Source organism: Cannabis sativa, chromosome 2 (assembly GCF_029168945.1).
Source record: "Cannabis sativa cultivar Pink pepper isolate KNU-18-1 chromosome 2, ASM2916894v1, whole genome shotgun sequence".
Lineage (NCBI taxonomy): Eukaryota > Viridiplantae > Streptophyta > Magnoliopsida > Rosales > Cannabaceae > Cannabis > Cannabis sativa.
The window spans coordinates 1808733-1822925 of NC_083602.1; the positions used below are offsets into that span (position 1 = coordinate 1808733).

At 30.4% G+C, this 14193-nt stretch overlaps 2 protein-coding genes across 2 annotated transcripts; one reads left to right on the plus strand and one right to left on the minus strand.

Moving 5' to 3' along the window:
- The first annotated feature begins 6031 nt into the window (after window positions 1-6031).
- On the plus strand, window positions 6032-9673 carry LOC115721399 (uncharacterized). The gene is made up of 4 exons (XM_030650684.2): window positions 6032-6462; window positions 7233-7343; window positions 8503-8583; window positions 9282-9673. Exons 1-4 carry the CDS (start codon window positions 6223-6225, stop codon window positions 9354-9356), a joined length of 507 nt encoding a protein of 168 aa, XP_030506544.1. The 5' UTR covers window positions 6032-6222; the 3' UTR covers window positions 9357-9673.
- A 752-nt stretch (window positions 9674-10425) lies between these two features.
- Window positions 10426-13512, minus strand: LOC115720772 (DEAD-box ATP-dependent RNA helicase 21). The gene is made up of 2 exons (XM_030649952.2): window positions 11035-13512; window positions 10426-10744 (listed from the first exon to the last, which is right to left on the minus strand). The coding sequence occupies exon 1, from the start codon at window positions 13349-13351 to the stop codon at window positions 11132-11134; it is 2220 nt and encodes a 739-aa protein (XP_030505812.2). The 5' UTR covers window positions 13352-13512; the 3' UTR covers window positions 10426-10744; window positions 11035-11131.
- Between the last annotated feature and the right edge of the window lie 681 nt (window positions 13513-14193).

Here is a 14193-nt window from a genome sequence, read left to right on the forward strand (position 1 = left end):
CAAAAACATGACACTTACATAAGTAAGTAGTGAGTTTTACTCTATAGCTCTTGCAGGTCTGGTCCTCGGCATAAGCGAGTTAGGCATGACCTTAAGGCCCACCTAACTCAAGGGTTAAAATAATTTTTTTTAAAAAAAAATACATATTCTTTTATTGATTTTGAAAAATGTTATATCTTTTTTCTAAATAAGAGCCTAAAATAATTTTCTCTTATTTTTTCCCATCAAATTTCCATATACATGTTCATACTTGACTTTATGTAACTTTAAATTAGTTCAAAGTAATCTCACCCTAGAATAGATTTATTAATATAATCCTACAAATATTAGGGATTTTGTTTACAAACTACTTACTTTTTTTTTACAAAAATTTAAATTTATTTTAAAATACTATCAGGCATTTAAAAATAATGTATGTATGTTGGATTCATAGCTCAAGTTTTTTTTTTTGTTTTCTTTTAAAGAGAACATCAATTCATTAAGATTAAATCAGCAAAGTAGGATTGACAAAGGGCAATCCTTCCCAAACAAAACAAGAGTTAGCAATTCTTTGGATCCTAGCTTGGACAACCATATCATTCACACACACACAATAAGCTCCCCCTTTACATAACAAATCTTACAATACACAAAAGAATCTATTTTTTCCATAACTTCATATAAGCATGAGGTCAATTGCCAATTCGACATGCATCTTCTCTTCAAAGCCTGAATAACTATCAAACAATCGAAAAATATAACCACTAATCTCTAATTCTTTCTTAACACCCAATTCAATGCCAACCAATGGCTTTCAGCTCCAAGTTCAAGGCCGAAATGCTTGCAGAGCTACTGCAAATTGTTTTCCATTTCAAGTTAGGCACTTTCTTTACAAAAAGTTAGAATTTTTTGTTATTATGAGATTTTAAAAGCTACTTTTTGTTGCCTTTGAAATAATTTAAGATACTAATTTGTTACCTTTTAATACATGACTTAATTTTTAAGTTATATTAAGGTATCTTATTGATTATGATACATTTTGGTCCCTTCAAAACAATTTAAGACAATAATTGGTTACCTTTAAAGATATGACAATTAAATTATCTTACTATTTATGATACATTTTGGTTCCATTCAAATCTAATTTAGAAAATTAATGAGTTACTAGTGTGTTGATCGACATGTAAAAGTTAACATATAGTGTCATAAACAAGTTAGTTTTAAAAAACTTTTCTAAATTGGTTAAAAAAAAGTAACTAAAATTTAACAAGTTACTATCATGTATCTTATTATTATGTTAATATTTAGAAACATATTATTATTATTATTATTATTATTATTGTTGTTGTTGTGACTATAGATTCGTAATGTTAAAGATACTTTTTTGGTTATTTTGTACCCTATTTTAAAAAGGGTTAATTACACCACATACTGAAATTTTTAACTTTTTTACTGTGGGGTGGAATTTTTTTAAAAAATACTGTGTTTTTTCAAAAATATTGTGTAGAATTTATACTGTGTACTGTGTTAAGTTTTTACAGTTGCTCTACGGTTGTTTTTTAGTTGTTCCAGTGTTATTTTTAGTTGTTCTATTTTGTGTTCCACTGTTGTTTTATAAAAATACAATATTTTTTAAAAAATTTCCGCATGACAATATTTTTGTAAAAATTAACCCAAATTCTAATATTTTTGTAAGTTTCTCTTTTAAAAACTCATCAAAATTGCTATTGAACACCTTTAATTATGAAATAACAATGTCTGGTAACCCATGAGGACCAGCACCACCATAATAAGAAACAAATACCTACAAATGTATATATATTTTTGATCGAACGCATAACCCTATTTTACCAAAATATAGTGACTACACTATTTGGGCCAACAATTTGGTTTTCTAATAATAAAATGTTGGCTAATTAGAATTTTGCAAATCAAACTTTTGTGTTATACTCATTGGGTACATGTTATGGGTATAACAAAGAGAATAAATTAACTCTGTAAATTTAAGAGTCGAGGTATAATTGTCTCCTCACATCATAAAGCTCATGCATGTTCTTCTCACATAAAACTTATATATACATCATTAAATGCAAAGACACTCAACATAATCCTGAGGATGCTAAGCTTGTCAAGTCATTTAGAAATATTCTTAGTGTTGATATTGTTCACGATGAAAAGCTTAATTTGCTTAAACTTGCTCCTGTTCATCATCTCAGACATGTTATCCGAGGAATATATGTACCCGAGGTATACATCCAAAGGTTGACGAATTTTTTGAGAGCCTTACATCAAAACAATCAAGTGTCTCGATAACTGTATCTTATAGAGAAGAAAGACCAAGTTAAATAGGACAATTATATTATTTTAAATAAAAGTGGTTGCATGTTATTTCTTGCCTATTAGATAAAATATATGAAGCGTGGGGATTGTTCACGTTTCATAACTGTTGTACAGATTATATAAAAAATAATTAATATCCTACTTGTATAAATAACAATGATCACATTGTAAAAGGGGACGACTAATTTTCTAACTTAGAGAAAATTTTGCTAAATTATATTTGTAATCAAATAACATTAAAAATTAGAGAGACTCATGGAGTATGTAAATTTTAACTATAAAATTACGTAAAAAAAAAATCTCTTTCTCATATTAATAAATATATAGTATTTATTAAGTATAATTAAATATTAAATACAGAATATATACAGATTATTAATTATTAACTCTCATTTATATTTACGAAATCCTTAGTTAACACTTTAATATATATCAAATTATGCTCTTTGAATTTTTCAAGCAGTTAAAAATTTTCACTGAACAATTAAGATTGTTAGATTCAAATTTTTTTATCTAATTTTACTAACAGAAACTTAACGTGAATGAAAGTTCAGGGGGCACAATTTGATACATATTAAAGTTCAAGCAGTACGATTTAGTACATAGACAATCACCACGTTAGTAAAATTAAACATAATTGGACATAAGCTCTTAAATCTAACAATCTCAAATCTCAATAGTTCAGAAAGAATTTTTAATAACTTAAAAAGTTCGGAGAATATAATTTAATACATGTCAAAATTTAAAAAATAATCTAATTAGCTAACTTTTTATTATAAAATCCTAAAAGTAAAAGAATCAATCAAGTATGGGTTGTAAGTTTTTAAATTTATATTTAAATAGGAAGCCCATGAAGAGTAGTTTGAAGCATAATCCAATCATGGGGACCCTTTTGCACATGCTCTATTGTGGCCCATCAACCACATCAAATATTGTAATATTGTATTCCAAATGGGAAACTATAGTGTATGTAACTTAACTTGCAAAAGAATATTTCATTAAAAGAAAAAAAAAATAGTACACTGTAAAGTCAATCCAAATTGTATACCAGATGCTTTTTGATTCAGCAATACTCACAACATAAGAAAATAAAAACAAGAAAATTATTGGGATATTTTTTTGGGCATGAATCTATATAAGATTAGAATAAGAAAAAAAAAAAAACAAAAATTCTAAGAAAGAAGATAGATTTGAGTCAAAAGGTATTTTGCTGTGAATGCAATATCAAAGTGGGTCCAAAAGCACATAATTATGCTGCCCACATGTCCAAAAAAGAAGAGAAAAAAAAGTTGAAAATTCATAATTCTATATTTGGTGGAAAGATGTATCAATTATATGCTCATATTTCATTATTATTATTATTATTATTATTATTATTTTTTAAAAATAAATAAATAAATAAATAGATGAGATGAGGACCCTATGTCAGACTGGAAAGTATTATTCACTATTTAAAATTTGTTTAATTTTATGTATTTATATAGTGATATATATGTAACTCTTTACAGTTAAAAAGTTTTATTTTGGTCCCTAGTTCTTTTTTAACATGAAATTTAATATAGTTTTACTATGTTTTACATTGGGATTTCAATCTTGACAGAGTAAAAAGTGTGGAAAGTTAGAAAAAATGTGAAATATGTGAACTCAAAAGTACTCTTAAAATAGGGTAAGATTTAGTCTTGTAATTCAATGCATTTTATTTATATTTTTACATTTGGATAGTTATAATTGAAAATGAAAATTATATAATGTATCAATATTTAAGACACTATGTAAATTTTTGATAAATTTGTGTTAATTTACCGTGTTAAAAATAAATTCTGAAAATTTTTATTGTAATTATATATTTTTTATTTTATACATGTATGAAATATTATATTTAAATTTAACTATTTTAATAGTAGATTATTCTAAATTTATTAAAAAACTATAAAATATCTTTAATAATTAGTACAATGGAAGATTGTATAAATTTTGTTAGGATTGGTCCTAAATATAAAATATATATGATACACTCATTTTTAAAAGGTCTACTATAAAATCATTTATTCATATGCAATTATAAATAATTAAATATCATTTGTCTTAAGAAAATTGTTGTCATCCTAGAAAATTGGAAACTCTAAATAGAATCATGAGATTGCTGTAAAGTGTATGTGTTGTGTATGTGTAAATATATTTATATAATATTGAACAAAAAAATTATAATACACCTTTTTAAAATGAATGTACCAACACACTCTTATTTATTTCAATACATGAGAAAATTTTTCAGTTTAATTTTTTTTGTAGTCATGTATATTATAGTTATTTAAGATATATTACCAAATTTTGAGACCTTTAAAAAAATTTAACACGCCGAAAATAAAGTTTGAACAGTCTGTTGTACGTGTAATTCTTTTATTTTATACGTGTGTGAAGCAGATTATTTGAACACTGCTTTCTATATTATATATTATTTTAAATTTCTTAAAATTTTATATGATGTTTTAAGAAACTATAACGTACACGACTATGAAAATATTTAAACTAAAAAATTCTTCTAAATATTGATACAAATAAATGCATTGATGTACTTTTTTTTAAATACCATATAATATTAAAGGTGATATATTATAGATAGTGTAGAATGCAAATAAAGAACAATTTATTTAAGTTTTAAAAGTGAAGATTCTGTCTTATAAACCCAAGCTGGAATAACAATTAATGTATATGTGATAAAGCCAAACTCTCCTACTCTGTCTTCTTTATTAAGTATTTCCTCCATAGGTAGGCTCTTACTGTCCACTCCAAATCAAAACACTTCAATCTTAACCACTTTTTTCTACATAAAAAATAAATAATTATTCTAATACCCTTTTGGACCTTTCAACAAATTTTCACTCATTTTAATAATTACAACAAATATATGTTGTACAAAAATAATTTTGTATAAATATATATAATAAAATACAAGGCTTCCCATACTTAAAGCTTTGAGAATTGCAGTTGTTGGTTGAGTTTGCCCATATACCTAACTCACATCCAACCAAAAAGTCTCATCATTTTTTTATATCATATAATGTAGCTAAATAAATAGTATAATGTATGAAATACATAATAAGATGCAACAAATATACAAAAGTATGTGATAATATGAATATGAAAGATATAAAATCACTTTTTTTAATATGTTTATGTGACATATATTTAATGAGAATTGCTAATTACAACCTTTTATTATAATTTTTTTTCTCAATCTCAGTGTCTGAAAATACACGTCGGAGTATTTTTTTCATGGTAGTATTTGTTATACTTATAACATAACCCTGTAAATTTTTAAAAAATTATAAATAGTTTATAGTATCGAAAATATGTTTGAAGTTTTTTTGACACGCAGTCAACTAGAATATTAGGAATTATGTAATTAACTTATATTTGTCTATGCATTTAATACATTAACTACACCTTAATATATTTATAAAGTATTAAAATTTATAATAATTTTCTATACATACAAAACTAAACCTACATTTATTTTTAAATGGGTACTCATTAAGCAAGCGTTTGAGTAAAGGTGGAAAGGTTTATGGAAGAGTTTTTAATGAGTTGGTCTTCATTCAACAAAGTTAAAATCCACTTTATGATGAAAAAAGAGAACAAGGGCATTTTGGTAATTTCAAGCCTTAGCTTAGTGTAATATTCTATATTTTGGTTTTCATATCTTTAAAGCCAACATTTTGTTATTGTAACATACTCTTCAACAGGAGAAAGATAGCTATCATTATTCATAATTTTAAAGAGGAAAAAAAATAGTACTAACTACTACTAAAACAAAGTAAGAAGAATTAATATAAGATTGAGAATTTTTTTCTTCTTTTATTTTTTTCTTCTTTCTTTGAAAGATTTCGAAGAAGAAGAAGAATGACAACACCAAGTAGGCCGCAACAACAACAACAACAATTGATGATAATACCAAAAAACTCGGGGAATGTTAGCCCGAGCAAGGAGGATAAAGAAGAGGAGCTTTCTAGGTCTGCGTTGGCTATGTTCCGAGCCAAGGAAGAAGAGATTGAAAGAAGGAAAATGGAGGTTAGAGAAAAAGTTCAAGCTCAAATGGGAAAAGTTGAAGAAGCAACTAAGAGATTGGCTGATATTCGTGGAGTAAGCTTATATATTATTAATCAACTATATATTATTATCATTATTATTATTTCAAAAATTATAGACCAAAATATAGAAGAAAAAAAAATTATATTGGTAGTTTTTGTTAAGATGAGCTAATAAGGATTTTGAAGTTTATTGCTTTATTAAGTGTTTTAGACTTAGATTTAAATAACTTTTGACAAAGAAGTTAACCAAGAAAAAAAATGAAGAGATGGTTTTGTTTTTTTAAATTATTTGTTAATAACTACTCACTAGACTATAAACTATGAAACTTTTATTTATTTTTTCTTAACAAAATAAAGAAGGAAAAGATATTAATGTTAAGATGATAGCAATTAAACAAGGATATTTTTAGCTCTATTGTTGAAATAATTGGTTTGAAAGTTTTACAAAGAAAAGAAAATCAAATAAGAAAAGAAAGATAGAGTAAGTGATTTATTATTAATCAACTATGTTATTTATATTATTAAGTATAGACCAAAATATAGAGAAAAAAATATATATTTATTGGTACAAGTTTTTGTTAAGATGAAATAATAAGGATTTTTAAGTTTATTGAAGTGTTGTAAACTACTCACTTGACTATAGTATAAACTATGAAACTTTCATTTATTTTTTCTTCATGACAAAATAATGAAGAAGAAAAATACTAATGTTTTATGTTGATTTGTATTGAAGATGATCTATTGTTGAAATGAAAGTTATTATTATTATTGTTATTGAAAGGTTAGTTTTGGAAATTTATTATGTTGTATTTGTTTTTGTAGGAACTTGAAGCACTTACAGATCCCATGAGGAAAGATATTGCAGTGATTCGAAAGAAGGTTGATTTGCTCAACAAAGAGTTAAAGCCATTGGGGTTGAGTTGCCAAAAGAAGGTAAAAATTTAATATTACATATGAAATAATTACCAAAATGATCTCTTTTTGGTCTATTTTCGATTAGGGGAATTATTATTTTTATGATTTTTAATGTATAAATTTGTAAAAATATAATTTTTTTCAAAAAATATTACTTTATGAGAAGATTTTAGAAAAATGTTAAAAAAATATGAAAAAAAAGACAAAAACTTAGTTACCTATTTATGGTAATTGGTTACCCCTATTACAAGGGTACTTAGTTATCTTTATTTTTATTTTATTTTTTTGATTTTCCTATTTTTTAATTTTTTCATAAAATAATCTTTTTAAAAAAGAAATTATATTTTTATTGAAAAAGAATAAAAATCTATAAAATTTATAATTTTCTGTTTTGATTATTATTTACATACTGAAAATTCGACCAACTATTTAAACTTTTTTACCACTCTCTTTGAAAAAAAATCGACTAGCTATTTATAGTGTCGAGGACTATTTCGCAATGAATTATCGAAACCAGATTAAATATAAAATGAATTCAAAAAAGTCATTATGCCTACTTTAAAGGGCTTTCTTTTCAAAGGTTATTTTATCTATTATCATGATAATTCACAATGCTATTGTTTAAAAAGAAAAATGAGTTGATTAATCATGTTGATAGCTTATAAATCAAGTTTATAAATTGATACTTTCATAAATTTGGTCATTTCTTTAGAATTCTTAAAAGAGATGGTATGTTCCAATTTTCACATATGAGAATTTCATATTCTTTCTTTGCTTCTAATTCATTTCTTTTCTTCTTTGGATAAGGACTACATTAAATTATGTATTTCCAATTCTAGTGCAGTGTCATTCTTAATATTTATGACCATTTAATATTTTCTTTATTTTGATGGAGTGAGTATATTAAAACTATGAACTTGGCTTCACTCTTACTCCAAAAGAATGTGACCACAATAATATATACATATAATTATTTTTGTATCTAAGGTGATCATTTCATATAGTACACAACAATTTGTTTCATCCAAATTCATGAGTGCAATTACTTCTCTTATGTATTTAATGGTTCATCATTTGTCATAATAGTTAATAAATACCCCAAATAATTCCTAGAATTTTTCTTTTGTTTTTTCAAAGAAAAACAAAAATCAAGATCTTAATTCTTCATTGCTTGCAGGAGAAAGAATACAGAGAAGCTGTTGAGGCTTATAATGAGAAGAATAGAGAAAAAGCTCAACTAGTTGGAAAGTTGATGGAGGTAAATATTCATCTTTACCTAAAGATAAAATATAAGAAAAATTATTACCTATGAGAATTGCAAAAGAGTTAAGAGTATCAAGTTTTACTCAATACTACCTAAAATATTATATTATTATTAGTGTAATTTTATATTGGATCACATATTTTTCATAAAAAACATGTTAGAATCACATATTTTTTTTTTCATAAAAGACATGTTAGAGAGTGGCACAACTTTTTAAAGTAATAATAATAACTAGAATAATTGGTCATGAAATCTCTTTATATTTTAATTTTATACATTTAACCTCCTAATTTTTTTATTTTTGTGACAATACCCCTTTAACTTCATGAATTACTACTGTATATACCTGTCTATATGTGGCATGTGTTCATTAGCTTAGAGTTTTTAGTATATAGTGGCAATTCTAATTGGTACTTGAAAGTAGAATTAAACTAGCGCCCCAAATTTGTAAAAAATATTGAAATAACAGGATATTGTCATACAAAAAAAAAAATCAAAAAGTTAAGTAGTTAGAAATTAAAACATAAAGAAATTTCACCATCAATAACCTTAATAACTATTATGAATAATTGATAAATACTCCCAAAACACTATCTTATAGTAATGTTGGGTGGATACTACTAGTCAATGTTTTTTAAAATTTCTTCATAATCTTTGTCTGACTAATGTCTTTTCATTTTTTTTTGGTTCAGCTGGTGACTGAAAGTGAGAGATTGAGGCTGAATAAACTAGAAGATCTAAGCAAAAACATAAAAGGTCTCCTGTAAAATATCATTGAAAAATATATATATATAACCATATTGGGTTTGTGTGTGCTTTGTACTAATTAGAGCTACTTATTGGTTTGTTGATTTTTTCTTCTTCCTCTCTTTTTTCACCTGATATTGATTTCTGTCACTGTAATTTGTATTTCTTTGGGTAATGGAGATTTTCTCATCTAAAAAGAAAATGGGTACCCTTCAACATTGATTGTCAGTTATTAACACTTCCAACTTCAGAGGATTTGCAATGTTATTGTATAGTGTTATCATAGGGTGTTTGTAAGTGTTCCATGGATATGAAAATTTAAAGTGAATTTCTGATTTTCATTACCCAAATTACTAAATTGATGTTATTATTGTTTAGTGTTATTGAGAAAGTTTATTTCCTTGTGATGTTATTGTCAAACTCAAACACGACTCGATTAAACAGGTTGACACGACACAACACAACCCGTTTATAAATAAATCTTGTTTAAAATGTCAACCTATGTTTAACATGCTTATGACATATTCAACACATTTACGAATCCAAAATTAACTTTAATGGGTTATAAACGGGTCAAACCGAACACAAACCTTTTATTAAAGAATCAACCCGAAAATAACCCAAACCCGCTAACTATCAACGGGTTTCGAGTCGGTGTTATAGTGTCTTAACCCATTTTGTCACCCCTAGTGTGGGTAGTTAGTTCAAGTCTTTTTCACTTGAGCAAATATCAAATAAGGCAAGAAAATAAAATAATGAAAAATATAATTGATTCTATTATAAATGATATGCAAATGAACTATCCTAATCTGAAACAAGTCATGTTTATACCCAATATATACCAATATAAATATATATATATATATATATATACTGCAAATGTGTATAAGAACAATACTATGTCAATGTCAAGGCTTTTTATCTATGGTCTCATAATATGAATCATTGTCATCATGATATGAAATTTAAAAATGACCAATGATGACTTTACAGTGATGCAAATTGATAGGACACCAAAGAATTCACAACTGGCAATAACCAAATCCATACTTCTTTTCTTCTTCCCTTACCCATTAAGTCTCAGAAATAACTGAAGACAGTTTTTATTTTAAACTATAAAAATGTGGATGAGAAATTATTTTCCAACTAACCTAAACCAGAAAGAAAAGAACAAATCTTTTCACAATGTATAAAATCTTTAAGAGCTGAAACAAAAGTTCTCAGGTTGTAGAATGATGCTAATACTACTACAACATATTTACATAAGCAAGTAAAACAAGCTTGAATGAGAGAAATAAGTTAGTGAGTTAGCTTAGCTGCAAGGATTCATACTCACAATCATGAGGAATGACGAATCATTACGTCTAGTAATGTTTATATCTCAACATTCAATTTGTCATGTTTGCTCCTACAGACAAAAATAAAACATGAAACAAAATGGCTTTCGTAAGTATAACAAGAGAGATCCACGAAACTAGTTACACCTACAAAATCTAAGAGAGGATGCCAAACCGAAAGAATTAGGACCCGAAAACAAAAACATTAAACATCTCTACTGAATGCATAATCAACTAATAAGTATGGAAATAGATGTTCAAGTCTTAATAGGTAAATTTATTTCAACTACTGTCTATATATGACTCTTTCAACTATGAAACAACAATACCCACAAAAGGAAATAACAAAACATAAATTTACCACTTTCAGAGCAGTATCAGTTCCTTGCTTGAAACAATAAGCATAGATGTATAATCCACTAAAAATCACTGGTGACTCGTTAAATTCCAAAGCCTTCTCAATGAGCAAAAACAGTGTCATTACGCCTAGGTGGTCTATCGGGAATGCTTCCCGGCTTGAACTTCGAGGCCTCGTGTTTTGCCAGTTCATGTGGGACAGGACTGTTACTCGAAATGAGCATTTGCTTGAGGTCGTAAAAGACATCAGTATCGTGCATAGTCAAGAACGTTGAAGCAACCCCAGTCTTTCCTGCACGACCAGTACGCCCAATACGATGAGTGTACATCTCAATATTTCCTGGCATGTCATAGTTAATGACATGAGCCACATCAGGTATGTCAATACCACGCCCAGCAACATCTGTGGCAACAAGTACGTTATATCTCTTGGTTCGAAACCCTTCGAGGCTTATTTCTCTCTGTTCCTGTGATTTTCCACCGTGCAAAGTTGTCACACGATAGCCCGACCTATCCAAATTCTTTGCCACATGATCAGCATTCTTCTTGGTGTTAACAAAAACAATAGCAGTCTTATCACCGAGCTCGTCAAGCAACCTCTGCAATCTATTCAACTTCTCAGATTCCTTAGTCATAACCACATTCTGGGTGATCAACTCAGTAGCTTTTCCAGCAGTACCAATAGTAACAACAACAGGATTTCGCAAGTACTTCCTCGCGAGACGCTCAACAGCAGGGGGCATAGTAGCACTAAACATATAAGTTGTTCTATAAATCCTTTTCTCATCAAGCTCTTCATCCTCATTCTCGGGTTTCAAATTACTCGAAGGCATAGCATCCAACACACCCACAACTTGTGGCTCAAAACCCATATCAATCATTCGATCAGCCTCATCAAGAACAACATAGTTACACTGATTTAAAACAGCATAACGCCTTTCCAAGCAATCAATCAAACGACCCGGTGTAGCAATAACAACCTCACACCCTTGTCTAATCTTAAAACCCTGTTCTTCAATAGACTGCCCACCAACAATGGACACAACTTTAATGCCCATGTAATGAGCAAACTTCATAGTCTCATCCTCAATCTGCTGAGCAAGCTCACGAGTGGGCGCCATAACAACAGCATAAGGCCCTTCAGCTTCATTCTCTTCGCTTATCGGTGGTAATCTCGAAATGTAAGTCAACATAGGAAGAACAAAAGCAGCAGTCTTACCAGAACCAGTCTCAGCAATGCCGATAACATCGCGCTGTTGAAGCCCGAGTGGGATCGCCGCCATTTGAATTGGCGACGGTTTCTTGTAACCAGCTCTCTCCACAGCCTTGAGAAGATCAGGATTCAATTTACTCTCGGGCCAACTCCTCATTGGGCGAGGTAACCTCGAACCCTTGTATGAAATATTGAAATCTTCTCTGAATATTCTCCAATCTCTCTCAGTCATCTCTTCAAGCTTTTTATCGCTCCAATGGCGATCAACTCTCATATCAAACGTATCATACATATCAGCAGCTTCTTCCTTAAGCTTCTGAGCAGCAGCCTCCTCTGGTCTCTCCTCAATACCTTCCTTCTTCCTAATCTCATCTCTAAGCTCCTTCTCATTCTTGGCAGCAAGCTTCTTCTGCTCACGACGGTCCATCCCAGCCCTAAAACCTCTTCCAAACAATAGCTGAGCTTCGTGAGGATTCTGATAGAGAGAATTCATGTCCCGAGAAGTGTCTTCAGTGTTCTCCCAATCGAAAGAGAATCTGAACTTCTCACTAGGCTTAATAACTCTCTTCTTAGGCTTCTTCGATCCAAGATACTGCTCTTTAATCGCTTCAAGCTCCTTATCGCGCTCTCTTTCAGCCAATTTCTCAATCCGAGCGCGATCTCTCCCTTTTGTCTCATCTTCCCGATCCCTCTCTCTATTACGCCGGTCCGACCGGTCTCGTTCCCGCTCCCGTTCCCGTTCCCTATCTCGATCGCGGTCCCGGTCTCTATCCCTATCCCTATCCCTTTCTCTATCTCTATCCCTATCCCTATCCCTATCTCGGTCACGGTCACGGTCACGGTCGCGGCGATCGAAATCGGAGGGTTTATGATGGTCGTTGTTGTTATTGTTGTTGGCGGCGGCGGAGGAAGAAGGAGAACCTGAGCGAGCTTGGGAGAGAAGCAAGTGTTGGCGGCGTTTTTGGTCCTCGAACTCGTCTTGGCGGCGCTGGAGAGCTAATTGCTCGCGTTGAGCTTTGGTGAGGAAGACAGGCTTCTTCAAGCTGCCATTGACGGCGGCGGCCGCCGCGGCAACCGCGCCGAGGTCGTCGACGGGGGCACGTTTCATTTAGGGTTTGAAACGGTACTGAAGAGAAGAGAAGTTTCCGGAAATTTTAGAGTTACAGAAAAAAATCGTGAGATAAATCTTTATTTTCTCGTGAAGTTTTTATTTCATTTTAGGGATAATATTGAGTATTTATTTAAATATTTAGAAATGTTCTTCTTTTTTTTACATAGTTTTAAAACGATTAAACAATTTATAATAGGGAATTTTGATTTTATATGTTTAAAAAATTAAAAAATTTTATAATTAAACCAAAAATTTAAACCCTAAAAAAATTATACCTTTTTTTCAAAACCCCAAAAATATCCCCCTCACAATTCTCTCTCTCTGCATCATCTCTCTCCCTCCATCTCACGCCAACCGCCCACCCTCACATCCACCTCCGACCTCCATCCTCTGACCTCCGACCCTCACCGCCACCTCCGACCACCCGCACCAACACCCCGACCCAGCCCCACTCTCTCAGACCGCCCAAAAATCGCACCCCGAAACCCATCTCTCTTCCTCTCTCTCTGAAATCGCAGAAGAAAAAAAATGGTCCCAGGTCCGATGGTCGGACCATGGGTCTGATGGGGTCCGACCAATCGGACCCATGGTCCGACCATCGGACACAGGACCATTTTCTCTCTAAAAACGCAAAAAAAAAAAAAAATGGTCCCAGGTTCGATGGTCGGACCATGGGTCCGATTGGTCGGACCCCATCGGACCTGGGACCATTTTTTTTTTCTGCGATTTCAGAGAGGAAGAGAGAGTGGGTTTCGGGGTGCGATTTTTGGGCGGTCCGAGAGAGTGGGGCTGGGTCGGGGTGTTGGTGCGGGTGGTCGAGGTGGCGTGAGTCGAGGTCG

Coding starts and splice junctions, on each gene's coding strand:
- LOC115721399 (XM_030650684.2), top strand. CDS start 6,223: ATGACAACACCAAGTAGGCCGCAACAACAACAACAACAATTGATGATA. Junction 7,344..8,502: donor GGTTGAGTTGCCAAAAGAAG/GTAAAAATTTAA, acceptor CATTGCTTGCAG/GAGAAAGAATACAGAGAAGC. Junction 8,584..9,281: donor TAGTTGGAAAGTTGATGGAG/GTAAATATTCAT, acceptor TTTTTGGTTCAG/CTGGTGACTGAAAGTGAGAG.
- LOC115720772 (XM_030649952.2), bottom strand. CDS start 13,351: ATGAAACGTGCCCCCGTCGACGACCTCGGCGCGGTTGCCGCGGCGGCC.